The sequence below is a fragment of the Chelonia mydas genome, chromosome 7 (assembly GCF_015237465.2).
Source record: "Chelonia mydas isolate rCheMyd1 chromosome 7, rCheMyd1.pri.v2, whole genome shotgun sequence".
Lineage (NCBI taxonomy): Eukaryota > Metazoa > Chordata > Testudines > Cheloniidae > Chelonia > Chelonia mydas.
Window position 1 is genome coordinate 71,121,583 of NC_057853.1, and position 24,562 is coordinate 71,146,144.

General features: G+C 41.4%; 1 protein-coding gene across 16 annotated transcripts in view; it reads right to left on the minus strand.

The window, feature by feature from the left end:
• The window catches only part of SHLD2 (shieldin complex subunit 2), a 150,157-nt gene that overhangs the window by 42,850 nt on the left and 82,745 nt on the right, over window positions 1–24,562 (minus strand). For 10 of the 16 annotated variants that reach the window (XR_006292495.1, XR_006292496.1, XM_043552184.1 and 7 more), the window contains one exon: window positions 22,940–23,013. The exons of 4 other annotated variants lie outside the window; for them this stretch is intronic. Coding sequence is in view for 2 of the 12 variants with exons in the window: in XM_037904308.2 (XP_037760236.1) it covers window positions 22,940–23,013 (74 nt within the window). In the remaining 10 variants the exon portion in view is untranslated. Of the gene's footprint in view, window positions 1–3,405; window positions 3,990–22,939; window positions 23,014–24,562 lie in introns of those variants that run through there. 2 more of the 16 variants (XM_043552177.1, XM_043552176.1) reach the window with 2 other exon arrangements.

Below are 24,562 nucleotides of genomic sequence, written 5' to 3' on the forward strand. Positions count from 1 at the left end.
TGCATAAAGCTTAATTGTTCTCGTTCAATACATTTTGTGAAAATGCCAATATGTTATTGCACTTGAACCTTTGATTTGGTGTTCTGTGATGGCAATAGGTAAGGGCCAGATTGTGAACCCCTTTACTCAGGATGATAGTTACTAACTCGAGTAGTTCCATTATATTTAAAAGGAGCTATGCAGATTGAGCCCAGCTGCGGATCTGGCCCTGTATGTTTAATGCCTTATAAATAAATAAATTAGGATTTCCCCTGCAGTTGTAAAGAGTGGCCATGCTTTTATTTTTTGTTCATTTCACTATTACTTCCAGGCTTTTCCCATCTTCAGTTTAACCAAAGATAAGACTGAACTAAAGTTCCACTGGCCTTGCAGTGCAAAGGAACTAAAAAGAAAGTCTTCTTGCTAATAATCTCGTTTATCTCACTTTCAAATTCAGTTCAAAGTAGGGTTTAGAGTCCATGGTGAAAAATAATCTGTCCTAGGTGGTGAAAGGTTGGTTAGGTAAGGTGTCAGCTACAAGGAATATCACAGTGGGACTGAAGGGGTCAGAGATCACTATGGATCACGGCAAGGATTGCACTGGTACACAGCTGCATGACACAGTGGCATCTTTTTCATGTTCTCCAGAATAGCAGCATATATTTATTTTTTAAAGTAAGTCTCTAGCTGCTGTGACCTCTGAGATAGCCTCAAAACACGGTGAAACAAGTCTAACCAACGTACTGACTTTTCCCTGCACTGCCAGCAGGGGAAATGCTGACAGATGTAATCTGCACAGACTGTCACATCTGCCCCATTCATCTCAATAAGCATTCAGATGCCCAGTGATAATCCTTTAAATATCAACATTGGTAACCATGTCACTGCTCATTAATTCAAATAAGAAAGGAGAGGAAGGATCAAGTTATGAAGATCTACAATGACCGCTCATGTTGGCACCACAAGTGAGGAAAGCTAGGGAGTTTATCACCACTTTTTGTCTCCCCCAAATCAGTAAAAAGCCAAGCCCAGGAGCCTAGCAGAGCCCAGTGGGCACACTGAGCCCTCCCATGGAGAGACATGCACAAGAATGCCAAAGGAGCATACACGTATCAGGAAAGGAAAGCCAGGTAAGATTACACAGGTGATCATATTGAACATCTGCACAATATACTAAGTAATTTCTTATATGGGCAGAGCTTGGAAGAGTATCCAGTTCCACCATTAAGTGGGGGTCCAGAAAAATAAGATGATTTTGGATGATCTGTTGTAGTAGCAGCCACAGTGCGAGATGGTAAGAAATCAAAAAATCTGTGCACACACAAGAGAACTGCATGAGTTCTTCTTGTCATCCTCGTCCTCCTTTTTTCCTTATCCCAATGTCATGGCTTGTAACCGGCACACAATGCCTCTCATCTAAACCTTAAATATAAGTCTTTGCATAGAAATTATGATTTTAACTACTTAGCAAAATCAGCTAGTAGAGTTATTTCAGAGTAGCTATTCTGGAATACAAGTGACTTTACTTCAGTTATTCTGCTAACAAAAGTGTAGTATTTATTCTGGAACAGTGTCCACATGGGCAACATTCTATGAGGACAACTATTGTGGAATAATTCCACAGTAGCTATGCTAATCAGTCTCCCCACTTAGCCAATTCCTATGTCTATTATTTTCCTGTGAGGCTCTTCTTATAGCAAGGATGAAATTGGCTCCATGTAAATAGTATTTACACTTTTCATTGAAATTCAAATCTACATTAATGATGAATGGGAAAGCCATTTATTTTTAACAATATTAAAATCCCGCTCCCCCTCAAAATTATCTACTTAGTACAGGGGTGGGCAAACTATGGCCCACGGGCTGGATTCGGCCCATCAGGGCTTTGGATCTGGCCCATGGGATTGCCACCCCTGTGGCGCTCTGGGCCCTGCACCGCTGCTGGAAGCGGTTGGTACCACATCCCTGCAGCCCCTGGGGGCGGGGCAGGGGCAGAGGGCTCTGTGTGCTGCTCTCACCTACAGGCACTGCCCCCCGCAGCTCCCATTGGCCAGGAGCGGGGAAATGCGACCAATGGGAACTTTGGGGGAGGTACCCTCAGGCGAGGGCAGTGCGCGGAGCCCTCGCCACAGCCCCCGCCCCAGGGGCCACAGGGACATGGTGCCGGCCGCTTCCAGAAGCGGAGCGGGGCCAAGGCAGGCAGGCAGGGAGCCTGTCTTAGCACCGCTGCCACCCTGGAGCCACTACCACCCAGGTAAGCGGTGCCGGGCCGGAACCCACACCCCGAACCCTTCTTGAACCCCGCATCCCAACCCCCTGCCCTGAACTTCCTGCCACACCACTCCTCGGCCTCAAGCCCCCTGCTGCACCCCGCACCCACCTGCACCCCAACCCCCTGCCCTGAGCCCCCTCCCACATCCCAACCCCTGTCCTTGTACACCCATGCCCCTCCTGCACCCCAAACCTTTGCCCTGAGCCCCTTCCTGCACACCCCACCCCCTCCCACACCCCACACTCCCTCCTGCTCCCCAACCCCCAGCCCTACATTCATAGCCCTACATGTAATTTCCCCACCCAGATGTGGCCCTCGAGCCACAAAGTTTGCCCACCCCTGACTTAGTATCTGATTTTTGACCCTGGCTGATAAAAGCAGATTGGCTACATCTAACTTACAGTGGCATTAGAGGAGTATCAGGCCTACTTAGCCTATATTTTACAACTGTTTTCACCAAAGAAACACATTCTACATATGAAGAAGTAGTTCAACATTGCCATAGAAGAACTTACTAGTACTCTTGCAGTATAAGCAGCAGGCTCAAGAGTTTAAACCAGACCCAGCCAGTGCTGTCACTATGTGCTCAGAAGCTTTACACATTCTAAAACGGGGCTTGGCAAATTTTTTGCCTAAAGGCCACATCTGAGTATGGAAATTGTATGGAGGGCCATGAATGCTCACAAAATTGGGGGCTGGGGTGTGGGAGGGGGTGGGGCCAGAAATGAGGAGTTCAGTGTGCGGGATGGGGCTTGAGATGCAGAAGGGGGTGAGGGCTCTGGCTGGAGGTGCGGGGTCTGGGATGGGGCCCGGTATGAGAGGTTTGGGGTGCAGGAGGGGACTGCAGGCTGGGTGTAGAGCAGAAGGGTTCAGAGTATGGGAGGGGGCTCTGGGCTGAGGCAGGGCTGGGCGTGCGGGTTCCAGGGTGAGGCCACAAATGAGGGGTTCAGGGTGCGGGAGGGGGCTCCAGGCTGGGGGTTCAGGTACAGGTGGGTTCGGGCTCTGGGGTGGGGCTGAGGATGAGGAATTTGGGGTGCAGGAGGGTGCTCCTGGCTGGAACCAAAGGCTTCTGAGGGCAGGAGGGGGATCAGGGCTGGGGGAGGGGGTTGGGGCACAGGAGGAGGTCAAGGGTGCAGGCTCCGGGTGGCGCTTACCTCAAGCGGCTCCCAGAGGCAATGGCATAGCCCTCCTCTTCCAGCTCCTATGCAGAGGCATGGCCAGGCTGCTCTGTGCACTGCCTCATCCGCAGGTGCCGTCCCCTCAGCTCCTGGAAGCAGCGGCATGTCTGCCCTCCAGCTCCTACGTGGAGGCGCGACCAGGCAGCTCTGCGCACTGCCCTGGACCCAGGCGCCGCTGCTGCAGCTTCCATCGGCCCTGGTTCCTGGCCAATGGGAGCTGCGGGGGCAGCACTTGGGGCGGGGACAGTGTTTGCACGATCAGGACCAGGAGTTTCTCAATTTCTGCTCTGTATTTTGTTTTTGCTTATAACGGGCTAATTGATTTTGTCTAGTTATTCCCTGAAAATAGACAGCTTACATTTGGGTATTTTCAGTTAGAGTTAATTATAATAGACACATTATTCATTTTAAAGGATATTTTATAGAAATAAGGCTGCGAGTTTTGAATATTCAAACATTCAGACAACTGAGATGCCTTCCTTTTGTCTTTAAAAATTAGAATAAAAGGAGCAGTTACTTTGCCTTTGCTGATTCTTGTAGCATCACTTGCAGGATTTTTCCTTTTGAAAAGAAACAAACATTGATTTTTGTTTTGCAATACATACAGCACACACAATTAGAGACATGAGGATACAGCGACCATTACAACCAACAGAAGTTAAAAGTCCTTTAGAACAGTGACCTTTCAGAGAATGAGAGATAAAAGGTAAAAAGTCAGGTAAAACAACTGAAACACACAAAAAGGATGAAATATTCAAGTCTTCGACTGCTTTGGTATCAGGTCTTCAAGAAAAAAGTATCAAGGTACTCTTCTCACACACAGCAAGTGCACATTATGATGAGAGACACAATTTTCCAAAACCTCAGTTTTGAAGAAGGGAGTTTTGGTGTCCTTCAGAATAGGAGATACATGATCTTTTAGCTTTCAGTTGTATGGATAGATATTAGTTCGGCAAACTAGTTAAGCTTTAACAGAAAACAGGTGACTGAGGGCATGGCTATGCTGGAAACTTCAAAGTGCTCCCGCGGCAGTGCTCTGAAGAGCAAGTGTGGTTGCGCTCCTGGTAATCCACCTCCATGAGGGGATTAGCTCCCAGCGCTGGAAGCCATGCTCAGAGCCTGTTTACACTAGTGCTTTAAAGCGCTCTGACTTGCTGCGCTCAGGGGGGCGATTTTTCACACCCCTGAGCCAGCAAGTTAGAGCACTATAAAATGTAAGTGTAGTCAAGCCCTAAGTAACTATCAAACATACATCACTGCACCAAAGGTGCTTTTTTACATTTTAGATGTAGTTTGCCCCACTTCTTTTCCTTCTTCTTCTACCTTTAAACTAAACTGTGTGCTCTAAGGCAGGGGTTCTCAACATGCTATAAAAACCTCTATGGCCCACGTGTGCCACAACTGTTTTTTCTGCATACAAAAGCCAGGGCCAGCATTAGGGGTTAGCAAACAGGGCAATTGGCTGGGGCCCCACACCACAGGGGGCCCCCACGAAGCCACATTGCTTAGGCTTCAACTTCAACCCTGGATGAGGGGGCTCAAGGCTCCAGGCTTCAGACCCATGCAGTGGGACTCTGGCTTTCTGCTCTGGGCCCCAGCAAGTCTAACACTGGTCCTGCTTGGCGGACCCCCTGAAGCCTGCTCATGGCCCCCCAGGAGGCCCCGGACCAGTGGTTCAGAAACACTGTTCTAAGGCAGAGACACAAATCGTACTGAAATAAATACACTTAATTTTGTTTTCACAATGGGTTGATTATATTTCTCTCTGTTAATGAAACAAGCTGCTTGTCAACTTCATGAATTGCAGACTGCTAACATCTTGCCCTGGTCCACACTTAAAAGTTTTGCTGGCACCTGGGAAAGTTGGGTGTTTGACAAAAATCACACCCTTATCTTACATAGTTATCCCAGCAAAAGCTCTAGTGTAGTGGAAGTGATACTGTCAAAAGTGTCGATTTGCTAGCATAGCTTATTTTGCTTGGGGGAACTGGTATAAATTACACCAACAAAATATATCTTTTGCTGGTATAAGCTGTCTCCCCATTAGGAGAGTTTGCTGGTATAGCTATACTGCCAAACCCTTTCTAGTGCAGACAAACCCTTTAACTGATCTCTTCCTCCTTGAGCAGTTTCTGAAAGGCCTCAGAATGGGAAGGGATAGGTGTCCCTCGCCTTGGTTTTACCAGAAGCTGGAAAATGGGTGACAAGGGATGGGTCACTTGAGGATTACCTGTTCTGTTCATTCCCTCTAAAGTACCTGGCATTGGTCACTTTCGGAAGACAGGATACTGGGCTAGATGGACCTTTGGTCTGACCAAGTATGGCCATTCTTATGACCACAAAAGCCACGATAGATCATCATCTTCATAGGGCACAAGAGGTATGAGCTAAGTCCCTCTCTAGCTGCCCACTCGAAAGGGAATACACTTGGTCACCTGAGGATTACAGAACTCAGTGGCTCCACCTCCAGATATCTACTCTTTGACCCTGGACAGCCTATAAAAACCCTATACAAAAAAACCTGATCTGTTATCTTACATTTGCCTCTAAGAAACTGCCTTCTCCAATGTTCTGTACAGTGCTAAGCACGATGTCAAGAAATAATCCTGATGTTTGGAAATCCCTGATGCCTAGAGGCTATCAGTAGAACAAAAGCAACTTTTATGAAGATATACCAACTTTTACTTATTGGTTTAACTTGCTACAGTACTATGTGGATAATATACATACATATCAATTTTCTTTGCTCACAATAAACCATAGTGTATGAAAAAGTCTCAAGTGCTTCAGTGACAAAATGGAAACCCATCTTTATATAAAACTGTTTCCAATAAAGTAATGAAATCTATTAACAACCTAGTACAGTGGTTCTCTTTCCAGACTCCTGTACCTCTTTTAGGAGCCTGATTTGGCTTGTGTACCCCCAAGTTTCATCTCGCTTTAAAATTACTTGCTTACAAAATCAGACACAAAAATACAAGTGTCAGAGCCCACTATTACTGAAAAATTGCCTACTTTCTCATTTTACCATACAGTTATAAACAGGGTAGATAAAAATCAATGCTTTTAAAAAAATAAAAATAATTGTTTTTTTTGATAAAATGCTTTTTGAGGAACAAACCTATTGAAAGATAGTTTTAATTAAGATACATTATAGCTCAAAGATATCTCATCATGGAATAGGGATTATAAATTCTACTTCTATAGTATGAGACAATATATTCAAGTAATGTCTAAGAAAAGTTTTGTAAATGAGTTACAATAGTTCATGGATTAGGGATCCAATCTTATGGAGTTCCAGGGGCTTCTGTATAGATTATTTAGGTTAATCTTTCTATTTACCCAATGGGACTCAGTGCTCAGTCTAGAAGATACCATCAGAGATGCTTAGTTTTGCACTTCTCAAACCGTGGATTTGTGTCTCCAGAGATAACAAGCATGTTAAGAGCAAAAATGTTTTTAAATAAATAATATATAGAGGGGAGAAATAACAGACCTCAACCCTATTGTCCCTCTGCAAATTTGTATACATAGAGTCAATTCCTTCCCCGTCTCTAAAAGTGCAAAGTTTCAGAAAGTTCAATGAATAGAAGATTGTTGGGGGCTGAATAGATCTGGATAAGGAGAAGAAGTCTGGAGATAAATGTGACAAAGGAGGGACAGGCAGTAGAAACAAAAGTGAAACTGTTTGAGCAGCATATTCCAGAAGTCTTGAGGTCCTTCTGAGTGTAGCCTTCATTGATTTGAGATCTACCATACCATTCTCTCACTAGAAGGAAAAATCTATAATGGCAGCAGGTTGTAAAAGAATATTTTTAGGAATATTTTAATGAAGTTCCTCTACCTGTGGGTAAGACAGGCATGCGTGCAAAATGCAAACAGTGCAACAACGAAATGCGAGGCCTGGTTGCCTGAATGAAACAACATCATGAGATGTTGAAGATGATGAAAGGAACATGTCTGAAAATGCAGAATCTTCAGGCTGGTAAACTTTTTTTTATTTCATACTTCTTTCTTAAGGACTGCCTGTCTTCCTTCTGCACTATTCTTCTGGAATTCTCATGTTAGAGTAACAAATATATTTTTTGCTCAATGGTACTATCATTTCAGATGAAGTTGTGATAAAAAATAAATAGCTGAAATAGGCAGCTCTTCCTTTTACAATTTCACCTTTAAAGTAGTACTGAGTGTCAGTGAATGCAATGAGTAATACTAAATGAGCAGTATGGTAATAACAATTGAATAACTGCATTGACCTGTTCTGTTTAGGAGAATCCATCCACAACATACAGGATTCTGAAGACTATCCACCTTCAAGATCACCATCATTTTCTATAGTTTCAGAGTTATCTGCTAATGATAGTGTTTCAGCCACATCATGTATGTCACATAGCCACAGTATATCACATGTAGCAAAAAGAAAAAAAATCCTCATCACCCAGAAACAACCATAGATAAATTTGTGATAAGAACCAGCAGATCACAAAAAGAGGTAATTGATGAAAAATTTGCCCGGTTTGTTTATGCAACAAACTCTCCTTTCCGTATGACTGAGAACCCACACTTCATTAATATGGTTCAGCCATTAAGATCAGGATACAGTCCACCCAACAGAGCAGATGTCATAGGCAAATTGCTGGATAAAGTGTATGAAAGAGAAATTGAGCAGTGTGCAAAAGGTCTAGAGGGTAAACTTGCTAACCTGAGTCTTGATGGGTGGAGCAATGTCCCCAGTGATCCTACTGTATGTGCTCATGTGACAAAAGAAGGAGGGAAGGTCTTCTTTACAGAAACAATTGATACATGAGGAAATGCACACACAGCAGAATACTTACAAAAAGTAGCAGTAAAAGCTATACCAAACTGTGGAAAAAAAAATTTAAATGTCTAGTATGCAGCTTGGTCACAGACAATGCTGCAAATGTATCCAAGATAAGAAATTATTTAGGAGAGAGTCCCAAGCTAATAATATACAGCTGCAGTGCTCATTTGATGCACCTCCTAGCCAAAGACTTCAGTGTTCCAGAAATAAAGACTAATGTTGTTGAAATTGCAAAATACTTCCATAACAACCACTTTGCAGCAGGTGCTTTGAAAAAAGTGGGAGGAACCAAGCTAACTCTCCCACAAGACATGTGATGGAACTCTACTGGACTGTTTTGGGCACTATATCAAGAAGTGGCCTAATCTGATCACAGTTTGTGAACAAAATCGTGAAAAAATAGATGGCCCTGTCACAGCCAAAGTTCTCAACACTGGGCGTAAGAGAAACGTTGAACACATGCTGAGTACCCTGAAGCCTATTTTTGTAGCCTCGAACAAAATGCAGGGAAATAGCTGTTTTACTGCTGACGCTGTTGAAATTTGCAAGGAACTGAGGGAGATCTTAAAAAGAGACATATGCAATGACAGAGTTAAATTACAAGCATTTAAAAAACAAATGGGACAAGCACTATCTCCAGCTCATTTTCTTGCAAATAGTCTCAATACTCAGTACCAAGGTCAAACCTTAACTGCTGAAGAAAAGGAGTTGGTTATGACATGGACATCCAGCAATCATCCCTCCACAATGGCAATTACAATAAACTTCAGAGCTAAGGGTGAACCATTCAAGAAATATATGTTTGCTGATAATGTTTTAAAGAAAGTCACACCAGTGAACTGGTGGAAGTCACTTAAGCCCTTGGATTCAGAGACTGTTGAAGTGATAATCTCACTTTTAACAGCAGTAGCTTCTTCTGCCGTTGTAGAAAGAATATTTTCTTCCTTTGGACTAATTCATTCCAAACTGAGAAATCTTTTGGGACCTGAAAAAGCAGGAAAGCTTGTTTTTCTTTTCCAGATTATGAACAAACAGGAAAATGAAGGTGAAGACAACTGAGTTAGCTGCAGAAGCCAATATTTTAAGTTTAAGTTTCTCATGTTGACCTGGCTGACAGTCTATTTTTTAAAAAATATTTAATTTAACTATTTTTAGTTAAACAAAGAAAAACAAACCTGATTTTAAAAAATTTGGATGTTTAACTAAATTCAAATGCTTGTTTTGTTAAAATATTACATGTTTGCTGTTGAAGAAAAAAATCCAGAATACACAATAGTTAAATAAAACAATTTAAATGTCTGTCGGGTGATGTTCTCCTCCTAATACAGCATGGAAAGAAAATCCTCCTAATATTAATGATTAACCTGTTGAACTGAAGATAATTTACCTCCCAATGACTTCATAAATATCTGCTTCATTTACCTTTGGTAAATGAAATAACCAAACAATCATTCATTTTCTGATATATGTGCAATTTTGAAATAACTCCAGTACTTACAGAAATGCATGTAAATAAATGCTCAGATTCCTTTGGGGACAGTGGAAGGAAGGGGAGGCGGGGGGACGACAACAACATATGAGCATCTAAATAGAGCTACAATAAATCTTTCAGGATAAATTCTGTTCTCAGTTCCATAAATTTGCATGGATGTAAATCAGTGGATTTTCACAGATCTAAACGAGGCCTTTAATCAAGCATTATACGTATCATACTGTTTTCCCAGAGCATGGTGTACTCTGAATTACAAAATGGAAGGAAGTCTTTTATTTTACTTTTTTACAAAGTAAAAATATATTTTTAAAATGAATTTGTGGTGTACTGTATTACTGTTTTAAAATTATAGATTTTTTTCCACACAGAAAACAGCTAGAGCCTGGTTAGTAGAAGCACCAATTTTCCCAGGACTGCTATGTTGTTGTCCCACCGTGGCTGGACCATTTCTGGGATGAGAGGTCTAATTCAATCCTTGGACTCAATGGTCTGTTTAATGTTTGGCCTCTCTGATGAAACTGCCAATCAATGCCAGTTGTGCTGGTGATTTTCAAAGGCATATTTTGTTCTCTAGGATCTGGACCTCAACTTCCAAAGACATTCCGTACAGATCACTAAAAGCTGTAGCCTACTTTATATTACCAGAAAGTTTTGGAAGGCTTAACTCAGAATTCAATAGCCAACATTTCTAAAAGTAAAAAACAAGTGGATTTTTAAAAAAAAAACACAAACAGTTATAGAAACAAAAATAGTGCAAGAAATGGGGACTTGACAGCAGCCTTCAACTACCTGAAGGGGGGTTCCAAGGAGGATGGAGCTAGGCTTTTCTCAGTGGTAGCAGATGACAGAACAAGGAGCAATGGTCTCAAGTTTCAGTGGGGGAGGTCTAGGTTGTATATTAGGAAAAACTATTTCTCTGGGAGGGTAGTGAAGCAGTGGAATGGGTTACCTAGGGAGGTGGTGGAATCTCCATTCTTAGAGGTTTTTAAGGCCTGGCTTGACAAAGCCCTGGCTGGGATGATTTAGTTGGGGTTGGTCCTGCTCTGAGGAGAGGGCTGGATTAGATGACCTCCTGAGGTCTCTTCCAACCCTAATCTTCTATGATTCATTGTGTTCTGCAAAGACAAAGAGTTGACACAGTCCGTTTTCCTGCTTCATGAGCATGTCCAACAAACATTGCAGCGGCAGCTCTCTGAGTCCCTGGACCAGGGGGAAAACAGGGTTGCCAGGTGTCCAGTTTTCGACTGGAACACCTGGTCGAAAAGGGACCCTGGTGGCTCCAGTCAGCACTGCTGACTGGGTTATTAAAAGTTTAGTAGCCAGCGCAGCAGGGCTAGCAGGCTCCCCACAATTCCCGGAAGTGGCCCTCATGTCCGGCTCCTAGGCAGAGGGATGGCCACGGGGGCTCCGACCTAGCTCAGAGCCCCTTCCCACACTCCAAACCCCATGACCTCAGCCCAGAGCCCCCTCCTGCACCACAAGCCCCTCATTCCCAGCCCCACCCCAGAGCCCGCACCCTAACCCCCTGCCCCAGCCCAGTGAAAATGAGAAAGTGCGCGAGGTGGGGGAGTGCAAGCAATGGGGAGAGGGGGGGATGGAGTGAGCAGGGAGTGGGGTCTCAGAGAAGGGGCAAAGCAAGAGTGTTCAGTTTTCTGCTATTAGAAAGTTGGCAACCCTAGGAAAGGAAGAGAGTCTTCTTCTCGCGCTGCGTAATATCTCTGGGTTGGGTTGGCATGGCTGTGCTGATACAGCTTGATTCAAAGCCCACTGAAACAGTGGAAAGACTCCCATTAACTCAGATGGGCACAGGATCAGGCCTGTGTACCCCAAAGAAAGCCCTCTCAAGTTCTACTCATCTGAAAACAATACTGGACTTGTAGGAAGTAAATATACTTGTTTTGTGATGCCTTTTGTTTTGCAAATGCATAAACTCGCGAGGCCTATTAGTAACATTAAGGGTATGTCTACACTATGAAATTAGGTAGAATTTATAGAAGTCGGTTTTTTAGAAACTGGTTTTATATATTCGAGTGTGTGTGTCCCCACAGAAAATGCTCTAAGTGCACTAAGTGCATTAACTCGGCGGAGTGCTTCCACAGTACCGAGGCTAGCGTCGACTTCCGGAGCGTTGCACTGTGGGTAGCTATCCCACAGTTCCCGCAGTCTCCGCTGCCCATTGGAATTCTGGGTTGAGATCCCAATGCCTGATGGGGCTAAAACATTGTCGCGGGTGGTTCTGGGTACATATCGTCAGGCCCCAGTTCCCTCCCTCCCTCCGTGAAAGCAAGGGCAAACAACCGTTTCGCGCCTTTTTTCCTGAGTTACCTGTGCAGACGCCATACCACGGCAAGCCTGGAGCCCGCTCAGCTCACTGTCACCGTATGTCTCCTGGGTGCTGGCAGACACGGTACTGCATTGCTACACAGCAGCAGCAACCCATTGCCTTGTGGCAGCAGACAGTGCAATAGGACTGGTAGCCATCATCGTCATGTCCAAGGTGCTCCTGGTTGCCTGTGTGATGTCGATCAGGAGCGCCTGGGCAGACATGGGCGCAGGGACTAAATTTGGAGTGACTTGATCAAGTCATTCTCTTTAGTCCTGCAGTCAGTCCTATTGAACCATCTTATGGTGAGCAGGCAGGTGATACGGATTGCTAGCAGTCCTATTGCATCATCTTCTGCCAGGCAGGCAAGAGCTGAGGATGGCTAGCAGTCCTATTGTACCATCTTCTGCCGAGCAGCCATGAGATGTGGATGGCATGCAGTCCTTCTGCACCGTCTGCTGCCAGCCAAAGATGTAAAAGATAGATGGAGTGGATCAAAACAAGAAATAGACCAGATTTGTTTTGTACTCATTTGCAAACCCCACCTCCCCCCCAGGGGACTCATTCCTCTAGGTCACACTGCAGTCACTCACAGAAAAGGTGCAGCAAGGTAAATCTAGCCATGTATCAGAGGCCAGACTAACCTCCTTGTTCCAATAAGAACAATAACTTAGGTGCACCATTTCTTATTGGAACTCTCCGTGAAGTCCTGCCTGAAATACTCCTTGATGTAAAGCCACCCCCTTTGTTGATTTTAGGTCCCTGTAAGCCAACCCTGTAAGCCGTGTCGTCAGTCGCCCCTCCCTGCGTCAGAGCAACGGCAAACAATCATGCATCTGAGTTGAGAGTGCTGTCCAGAGCAGTCACAATGGAGCACTCTGGGATAGCTCCCGGAGGCCAATACCATCGAATTGTGTCCACACTACCCCAAATTCGACCCGGCAAGGCCGATTTAAGCGCTAATCCACTTGTCAGGGGTGGAGTAAGGAAATTGATTTTAAGAGCCCTTTAAGTCGAAATAAAGGGCTTCATCGTGTGGACAGGTGCAGGTTTACATCGATTTAAAGCTGCTAAATTCGACCTAAAGTCCTAGTGTAGAACAGGGCTCAGAGCAACAAGGTACCTAAACATAACTTAGAATACAGTTTTTGCATGTCTGCAGACTATCTAAACAAGAGATGAGAGTATTATCTGCTGTGCACATGAGGCGCTTTTATATCTGTTCTATCACAGAGATGAAGTAAGCAGTTGACAGTCTTAAGTCATCACGACCAGCAACAATGCAAACAGATGGAGACAAAAGACAAACATAAGCATCGCTGCTTCACAGTGCAATCAAGATTATTTTTATGCATAAGGCAGTTATCAGAATCTATTCAGTATTATTTGGCTCCCACAGAAGAATAAGTAACATTTTAAAAGCATGGGAAACTGCCATCAGAGACACTTGGTCTGAAACACATTAGCAAGAGATATGTAGCAATAAAAGAACCATTGTAATTAGTGTAAAATTTTGCATGTCATATTACAGTCTTTTGCAGAAGATATTAATTACTCCATGCAAATTGGCATCTTGCCAAACATGCCACCCTATTGCTAAAGATGTAAAATAAGATTAGTACCCTGTTTCAGATGCTTTGGACCGGTCCAAAGTTGTCAAATTACTGGGATACAATTTTAGCTCATAATGCCAAAGAAACCACAGGAATTCCTGTGTGTCCCAAAACTATTACTTAATGTGAAAAAGTTAAGACTAGGGCTGTCAAGCGATTAAAAAAATTAATTGCGATTAATCGCACTGTTAAACAATAATAGATACCATTTATTTAAATTTTTTGGATGTTTTCTACATTTTCAAATATACTGATTTCAATTACAACACAGAATACAAAGTGTACAGTGCTCACCTTATTTTTGATTACAAGTATTTGCACTGTAAAAAGAAAAGAAATAGTACTGTACTTTCCAACAAGTACTGTAGTGCAATCTCTTTATCATGAAAGTTGAACTTACAAATGTAGAATTATGTACAAAAAAGCTGCATTCAAAAATAAAACAATGTAAAATCTTAGCGCCCACAAGTCCACTCAGTCCTACTTCTTGTTCAGCCAATCGCTCAGACAAACAAGTTTGTTTACATTTGCAGACGATAATGCTGCCTGCTTCTTGTTTACAATGTCACCTGAAAGCGAGAACAGGCATTCTCATGGCACCGTTGTAGCCGGTGTCGCAAGATATTTATGTGCCAGAGGTGCTAAAGATTTATATGTCCCTTCATGCTTCAACCTCCATTCTAGGGGACACGTGCCCATGCTGATGACTGGTTCTGCTCAATAACAATCCAAAGCAGTGCGGACTGATGCATGTTCATTTTCATCATCCGAGTCACATGCCACCAGCAGACTGCTGATTTTCTTTTTTGGTGGTATGGGTTCTCTAGTTTCCGCACTGGAGTGTTAATCTTTTAGGACTTCGGAAAGCATGCTCCACACCTCGTCCCTCTCAGATTTTGGAAGGCACTTTAGATTCTTAAAGCTTGGGTCAAGTGCTGTAGCTATCTTTAGAAATCTCACAATGGTATCTTCTTTGTGTTTTGTCAAATCTGCAGTAAAAGTATTATTACAATGAACAACATGTGCTGGGTCATCATCCGAGACTGTTATAACATAAAACATACGGCAGAATGCGGGTAAAACAGAGCAGGGGACATACAATTCTCCCCCAAGGAGTTCAGTCACAAATTTAATTAACACATTTTTTGAACGTGCGTCATCAGCATGGAAGCATGTCCTCTGGAATGGTGGCTGAAGCATGAAGGGGCATATGAATGTTTAGCATATCTGGCACGTAAATACATTGCAATGCCAGCTACAAAAGCGCCATGCAAATGCCTGTTCTCACTTTCTGGTGATATTGTAAATAAGAAGAGGGCAGCATTATCTCCTGTAAATGTAAACAACGTTGTTTGTTTTAGTGATTGGCTGAACAAGAAGTAGGACTGATTGGACTTGCAGGCTCTGAAGTTTTACATTGTTTTGTTATTGAGTGAAGTTATGTAACAAAAAAAAAAATCTACATTTGTAAATTGCACTTTCACAACAAGATTACACTACAGTACTTGTATGAAAATACTATTTCTTTTATCATTTTTACAGTGCAAATATTTGTAATAAAAATATACACTTTGATTTAAATTATAACACAGAATAGAATATATATGAAAATATAGAAAAACATCCAAAATATTTAATAAATTTCAATTGGATTCTATTGTTTAACAGTGTGATTAAAACTGTGATTCGTCGCGATTAATTTTTTTGAGTTAATCTTGAGAGTTAACTGGGATTAATCGACAGCCCTAGTTAAGACCTATACAACATTTCTTCATTCTCAATGTTAATGGCAAAAAGAAAAAGAAAAGCTACCTGGAAACCCAAAGCTCCACCAGACATTATGTATTGATTATGAGAACCACATAAAAAAAATCCTTCTGTAAAGAACGAGTTACAGAGTCCAGGTATTGTATTCTTTTGGAATCCTTTCATTTAATGCATACTGAATATAAAACTGGAACTGATCTTCATAATGGAATCAAAACTTTGAAAGAACAGCCATATCATGCCATTCGTTTATAAGTAACTCCGCACTGATTTAAATAGCTAATTTCTTAAAAACTGATAGCAGTATATGGCACCGCACAATCTTGAGCCAGTGCAGTCAACTGGAGTTTTACTGTTAACTTTAATGAGCGCGGGGTGAGGTCCTAAACAGATATTGTTATACCTATTTATTTTCCATATTTCAATGTTACTATACAGTATAAATATTTAATGACACTACTGTCAGCATTTTTCTGAATTTTACTTGCTGAATTTATCAGTGTTGTTGGCAGCAATATTTCAGCTAACAAAAGGGAACTCCATTAGACACTCCCATTGTTGCTTATGACTTTCTGAAAAAGTGCTCCCCATGTTCAATTTAAGACCAAAAGTGATTTATTTTTAAGTCTGAGCAAAATCTATTTGTTAATGTTCACAAAAATATTAATTTTATTCTGTTTTAAAATGTATTTATATCATTAAAAAAAAAAAAAAAGACACCTATCCAATACTCTACATGCCTTAACACATCATCTACAATACAATAAAATCCCAGCAGCTTTAAAGTTATCTCCACAGAACTTCGGCCAGCCACCTACAAAAAGTCCTTTCCAGCCGTTCAGTGTTGAGGAAAGCACATCTCAGTTGTCTTCCAAAGCCCAGATACATGCAAGTATTTTTCAGTGTGTCTGGACAGTCGCCAGATTTGGGCTATTTCAGATCAGAAATGGACGGAGCAAGTTTGGAAGCCCTCACAGGAAATGTTTTGTTCGCTAGCTCAGTTTTTTTTAAATGAGAAGTTTCCAGCTCAGGAACCTCTGGGGACTACAGCTGTGGCAGAAGGACCTGGAGAGAAATGATTTGTTAGGCCCGTTGGTGCCAAGCCATTTAGGGCTTTATGGATTCTAAACAGTATCTCAAAACTCCACTTGGAGTTCAATGGGCAACCAAAGCAGATCTAACAGCACTGGTGTCATATGTTCCCAGGATGATGATGCACTCAAACAAAGCTCTGCATTCTACACCAGCTTCAATCTGAACAGTTTTACAGGGTAGCTTTAGGTGAAGGTTCCCACAGTAATGTTAAATTGACCATGCTGCATATAAAGAAATATCAAACATAATACCACATATTTTCCAAATAAAAATTAACATCTGTGATAGATCTCTATGGAGCCATTTGGCAGCCCAGAATAGCCAGAGTACTGCTCCTGACCTTGACATGTCCTAACTGGATTGGCATAATGGGCCACAAAGCAGCCCAGAAATGTGGCCCTTAACTGCTGACCTAATTGATGAATGGAAAGTTGTGATTTACCTGGAAGTTTGGGATGAAAAATATAATCAAAGCAGATTCTCTTTATACTGAAGCAATGTTTCATGTGTGTTTTTTTTAAATTGTGACAAACTATATTGCTGCATTGTATATATATTTGTTATATATTCTCCTTTCCACAGATGGAAGGTTCCATATGGTACAGCATATTGTACTGAAGACAGTGAGAAAAACAAAAATTAACTAGTAAAATGTCATGCATTTTCATGGCGAGTAGGAGAGGAAGACAAAGAAAAATGAGCTAGAGACTTCACCACAAAATATCTAATAGCTTAGGGGAACATGCACTGGACTTCAAACCAGAAGACCATGAGGACTAGTCCCAGCTCCTCCACTGTTAGTATTCCTGCGGACTTCTTCATACCCCTTTGGTGCAATTCTGGGGAATGTGCAAGAGCTGCTTGGGACAGAGGGCACTAGTTTCAGGGCGTGTCCAAGTGGATCAAGGGCAGGGTCCCCACTACCAAGATGGGGCCCAGATTAATGAGTTTTGGGGCCCTGTGCAGTGGAAGTTGTCCCCTCACCAACCTTCCTTAAAGTGCCCCTGCCCCATACGTACTCCCCCCACACGTAGACTCTAAATGCCCCTCTCCCCACCCCTCACGTAGACTCCTGAATGGGCCTCGCACCCCACAGATATGCCAATAACTCTTCATCAGAGCCCTCACTTATTCGGACAATCCCTACACACATCCCAGCCCCGTGCAAGTGTACAGAGTGCACAGTGGTTAATCCAGGCTTTACCAAAAGAGGTGTCAGATATGAGGTCTATACCATGGCGTGTGCCTAAGGGCCAAAGCCAGGAAGAGTGCCCAGCCCCAGCAAGTGAGGGGCATGTGGGATTCCGCATTTGGATCCCCTCACACCAGTCTGGTGAGTATCCAGCAGGGAGACCTCAAACAGACCTGTAACGTTGCCATCTTAGGGAAAGCAATTATCATTCACCCATTTTTACATGACTGAGAAGTTGTGCAAGATTACTTCAGGAACAGCCGGGAACAAATCTGAGGTCTCTAAGATGACAGATCACTGCTCTACCACTTAGCTACATTACCTTTCAGAATGAATATGCAAAAATACGTCCTTAGCTATTTTGCCTCTAAGATGACAGATCACTGCTCTACCACTTAGCTACATTACCTTTCAGAATGAATATGCAAAAATATGTCCTTAGCTATTTTGCCTCTAATCAACAGACCACACACTGTTCCCAGAATCAGGAATAGAATCTGGGAATCCTGATCCCTGATATTTCAGTGCTATCTCATGTATAATTATACAGTGTACTGGTCAAATGTGTGTTGTGTCCCCTCTATGGGTCAGTCCCTATCAAGGATAATAACTAGGGTGGATAAAAAAAATTGATGATTTAAAAACAATAAAAAAATATTTTTATTATTTACGTCAGATATCCATATTTATTAAATTAACCTATGGTAAATTAATTTTGAAATTGGCAACCTATGTTAAGGCCTAAACTTATTATAATCTATTAAAATCACTTAAATTAAATACAAAAAAAAAATATTAAGCACATGTTTGCTGCCAAGTTTTAAAGAAAATCACACTACTGAACTCGTGGAAAACACTGGCTAAGCACCTGGAGCAGAGTTTGTTGACTCACTAAACCAGTTTTTGACAGCAGAAGCCTCTTCTCCAAGTGCAGAAAGAATATTTTCTTCATTTCAGTTTATTTAACTAGTTCAGTTCAATGACTAGTTCATTCTAAGTTAAGAAACCAACTCAGAGCTGAAAAAGCAGGAAAGTTCGTTTTCCTCTTCCACTCTAGGAACAACAACTAGGTGTGAGAGAATAAGATCTAATAGTTCCAGAACCTTGAAGGATATGCTGACCAGAAACAATCATTCAGTTTGCTAACTAAAGATAACACTTCCTTTTAATAAATTAGTAAGACACCTTTGCTAACCTTTTTTCTTATGTAGCCAGTACATTTAATGTAGTTTTATTTAATAAAACAATTAAAATTGTGCTGTATTTGAATATTCATCGAAATAGAACTTGATGCAAATTGCAAGTAAAATATTAATAATCATCTAGTAAATAAAATGAGCTGGTCACCATTTTCTAACATAAAATACATAAAAATTAAGAATCTGAAAAAATGTAAGTTATGCTACATAATTGCTTAAACAAACATATATAGATAGAGTATATCTTCCTCGTGAGTAAAAGGAAGCAGCAAAATTAGTGGAAAGTCTATATTTAGTTGCAAATGAACAAGCTTTACTACAGTATTTTTCAAACTTTGGGTTGCAACCAAGTACTGGGTTGCGGCATGACAGACACTGGGTCACTCTGGTCAGCACCGCCGACGGGGACGTTAAAAGTCCCATCGGCGGTGCTGCCCAGCTAAGGCAGGCTAGTGCCTACCTGTTTCGACACCGCCCTGAGCCCCTCCCCAAATCCGGAGCCCCTCCTGCACCCCAAACCCCTCATTCCCAGCCCCACTCCAGAGCCTGTACTACCAGCCCAGAACCCTAACCCCCTCCCACACCCCAAACCTCTGCTCCAGCCCAGAGCCCCCTCCCACACCCTGAACCCCTCATTCCCGGCACCCCAACCCTCTGCCCCAGCCCTGAGCCCCTCCCACACCCCAAACCCCTCATCCCCAGCTCCGCTGGGTTGCAGACATCAACAGTTTTCTTCAACTGGGTCCCCAGAAAAAAAGTTTGAAAAGCACTGCTTTACTGGACATGGATAAGAATTAATCTTTCTTTTGGAAAATAATTAAAAAGTACTATTGAAAAACACAATTAAAACTGATGATTTAAATCAATGTTTCCTTCTTGCTGATTTAAATCACAATTAAAATCAGTGATTTAAATTGTTTTGATTTAAAAAAAATCAGTCTATCCTGATAATAACTTTCATCAACTAATCCTGCAGCTCAAGTAGAAAAGGTTTGTATTACTGAGCTGAAAACCTTGGGTTTAATCTCTGTTGATGATCCATATGGGAGAAAATACTATGTAATTGAATCCTAATTCCTAGACACTCAAGGCTGAATTGAGGCGGATACCTTTCATAAGCACGAATTCCCAAAATGGTTTAAGATGACGTATATGCAGATTATTTGCAAATATGAAAATTAGTTCATTCAATAATTGGCATGCAATGTCAACACATGAAGCTGCAAAAAATGACAGCTGTGTCTTTATATAATCCAATGACATTTGCTGTCATATACGTTAGTACCCATATTAATGGCTGTATCAAGAAGTATTAGACTCATAGAATATCAGGGTTGGAAAGGATCTCAGGAGGTCATCTAGTCCAACCCCCTGCTCAAAGCAGGGCCAATCCCCAGTTTTTGCCCCAGATCCCTAAATGGCCCCCTCAAGGATTGAACTCACAACCCTGGGTTTAAGCAGCCCAATGATCAAACCCCTGAGCTATCACTCCCGCCAATAAGTGTGAAAAAAAAAAATCTGATTATTCTTCCAAATGTTCACTTTTCTGGAGCTATTACACTGGAAAGAGCAGTTATTTGGACACCAATTCAGTTTGAAAAATATCATATGATGTAGAATTAGTTGATATTCAATAACCTAGAGTAACCGGGAAAAAAAAAAATCAGTAGAATTACAAGAGTGGAGGGAAGAGGGAGAGATTGGGGAAAAAATTCGTACGGAATAAACACACCACCAGAATACTAAGTGATAAGAACACTGAGTGGAGTGATCTTCTAATACACTGAGCATTACTGATGAGAGAAAATGCATTCTTGGAGCTTATAAGGCTTAGTGGCTCATAAGGGAACCAGCTGCAACATTCAGCTAAATACAGCAAACAAGATTTTTTTTCTTGCTTAACAGAGAAACTCCATCTTTAGACAGATCATAGTCCTCAAGTAAAAAACTGCCCATTTATCTGATTGTATAATATAAACATCCAGAGGCAGCAATCAATATTTTTAGCTAAAAATGTACATATCTAGGGTTTCAATAATAGATTTATTTGATTTTGTCTGACATAACCAATGTATTTAGCTCAGATACTTACTGGTTGACTTTTTCTCTGACTGTTCTGCATGTCTAAGATGCTGTTTGTTTTATACATTCAAACCCTGCCCCCAAAATCCTAAAACAATGTTTTGCCTTCTAGCCTCCTTGACTGGACTTTTCATCCCAAGGACCTCAAAATGTATAAGTTATACACAAAATAGCTACCTTCTGTACACACTGCAAATTTATTATCTACGATGCAGATATCAATGGTATATTCTGCATTTATTTCACACATTTGCTCCAAACACAGAACTTCCACTGACCTCAATCAGAATTGTGCACATTGCAAAAGTGCTTTACAAATACACACAGGTATCATTTCACCTACCACAAGCATTAAATGCCTAAGTGAACTCTACACAACAGGTTAAGATAGGAAATAAAGAAAGATACTTTAACTGATTGAAACTGCAGCTGAAATTTAGGTAGGCAGAATGTAATTGCTCAGACTGGAGTCTGAACAGAATACAAAGGTTAAGGGGGTAATGCCCCCATCACTTGTTTAAAGTATCATGTGATCTTTAACGGCCACATTTGGCCAAAACCTCAGTTTTATATCTTGTTGGCACTGATTTAGAATTGATTTGGAGAAACAACATCACTTAACAGATCATCAATACGATCTTCTGCAGTAGTTGGATTTTCTTTGGAGGTCTCCCATCCAAATAAAGACCAGGCCCACTTCTAAGCAGCCAATGTGAACTGCCAACAGCTGAGAATTTTGAGATTCCAAAAAGTGGTTTCAATCCAATTCAAAATTTTGAAAATTTTCTGCAAACTGGAATGATCATTCTATACCCAGTTCTACTGGGAGCCTGGGTTCTGGGGGAGTCTGCCTGGTAGGTTGCCACAAAACCAGGGACCCTGGAAGCCCTCAGAGTGCTGACTCCAGGGCAGTCTGCCTGGTTGGGTGTTCCAACTCCAAGGTAGCTCCTGCAGCCAGGAAGCCTAGAAGCCCTGGGAACCAAGGCTGTTCAGAAGCCACAAGCCTCGGAGCTGGGGGAAGCCCACAAAATGGGCTGCTGAGGAGCCAGGATTGCCTAGAAGCCTAGCAGGTGGGCAGAAGAGGAATCAAGTTAGTGAACTGGCAGAAAACTGATGAAACCCCCCCAAGCTTCTAGAGGAATTCTGTCAAAACTGACACAGTCCTGCAGAATGTGTTGATTCAATGAAATAAACAAATTCTGAAGAAAAAAATCTCTAATTTTTTTCTGACCAGTTCTAGTTTTAACTCTGTAAAATTATTAGGGATTTTTTTCCTTCTGTGTGAAGAAATCACAGTTTCAGGAATAGCAAACAAGGATACCCAGTGGTCATTCCTGTGTAATTTCAGATAGTAGAATTATATAAGCTTTTGAGTAATACTCTGTCATCAAAGCAAATGCAAAAGTCTACTGGGTTCCTGGCTTTGATTTTCTGATTTTCTTAGTACACCTTGAACAATAATTTTAGCCAATATACTTTTTTGTAATGAAATTTGCTAAAATAGCATCCATATCTTAAAAACATGGATCTCTTCAATTCAGGTAAGCACAAAATAAATAAAACGAGGTGTTTATATTACATCTAAAATGAAATAAGCCATAATATTTAAAGTTGGAAGTAAAAGCTATTTTAAAAATAGTTGGCACAGGAAAAGTTGTCTGTTCTACTTTTTCCAAATTCAGAATGTTTTCCCAATTCTTAGGTTGTAAGAATTGTAAGAAGAACAAGTATATCACCGTGTCCCATAAATTAGAGCTAAATAAGTCCATCATCCATGCAGATAAGTTTCCTTCAGCACATACATTTGTTTACCATTGTACTTCTGTGTGTTTAAATGACTAGGAGAAAAATAATTCAATTTCAGTATGAAAGTAACTGAAATTTACTGCAATTTCTAGTTGCACACAAAAAATATCAAAAATTACCTTTAAAACCATCCAAGTGATCTTTTACCAGTTTAACTGAAAGGAGAGTCTTCCAATGTCCTCCATGTGTTACTCTAAACAAAGATCATACAGTGTATCTTTCATTATTACAATTATTGTTTTCATATCTACAAGTCACAGTAAACTAACAACAGACATATATGCATACTGAGCAATGTTCTGAGACCACGAGAAATAGCTCCTTTAATTACTGCTTACTCCTTAACACAAGAAAGACAGATATTTGACTGGAATAGAGAGAAGAAATGCGGCCTAGCTTATAGGAACTAAGACACAAAAACTCTTGAATTCTAATCTTAACTCTTGCCCAAGACCTGCTCTGTGTCATTGGGCAAGTCACTTAACCTCTACATTCACCTCATTATCAACCTCACATGGGTGTAGTGAAAGTCAATTATGCTGGTGAAGTGTTTATATATATTATACACACATACATAATTATTCTTCTCACATGTGATTGTCTTCAAACATTACAAAAATAAAAGATAATTTCTGATTTACTTTTTCTGAAGAGTTCCAAGTGTAACTTGAATATTTTGTAGGAATTCAGTAATACTGGACTTTCACCTTTAGCAAAGCAGAAGGGCTCTGCTCATGCTGTTATTTCATAGAAAGACATGCTAGTGAAACTGGTGGAAAAGAATATTCATTTTCACTCTTGCATTGTGTTTTACCATTCTGAATCCCTAACATATGAAGTAATGTATCAAACATATCTGGGTCAATGCATGCAGCTGACAACTAAGTAAGGAACACTTTCAGAGAGGTGTATTCTAGTGATCTGAATACAGAACAGGAAGCCAGGAACTTTATGGTTCTAACTCTGATGTAGGCCTTTCTGAACTCTTGAACAAGTCAAATAATTGTCACATTTTCCACTTAACCCCGCCTCAATCTTCCTATCTGTAATATAGGAATACTATTTCCTATACCTCAGGGGTCTATGAGAATTGGTTGATAAGCACTAAGTGCTAATTATTATTATTGTCTCTATACCTGTTTCTTAGTTCATATTCTTTTACACACACATTTTAAACTCAGTGTTTCAGCAGTGGAGCAGCTATTGCTTCAGTGCTTTATGATGGAAGCCAAATGTTTCCCTACCGAGGCCACAGAAATGACAGTGTATTTCCTTTTGCATTTCCTCACTTCTCTGACACTATTATGAAATTCTCATTAGTACCTGTGATAAATGAAAGGGGGGGGGGGGAAATAGCTCCCTTTTATGGACATCCAGCCAGCCAGTTAGCTAAAAAAATTCCTCTTAGTAGCTGCTCTCTACTTGCTTTACCTGTAAAGGGTTAACAAGCCTACAGGTAAAAGGAAAGGAGTGGGCACCTGACCAAAAGGAGCCAATGGGAGGGCTAGAACTTTTTAAAATGGGGAAAAAAACTTCCCTGTCTGCTTTTATTGTTCTCCAGGGAGCAGCGACACAGAGCAGCAATGCTGTAAGCAGCTTTAAAACTAGGTATGAAAAAGCATCAAATCATACCTCAATCCTACTTATCTGAAACCTCAAATATGTAAGTAAATCAGGTAATGACTAGAAAGATGTGATTAGGGTTATTTCTGTTTATTTCTTATAGCTAATGGACTCCTCTG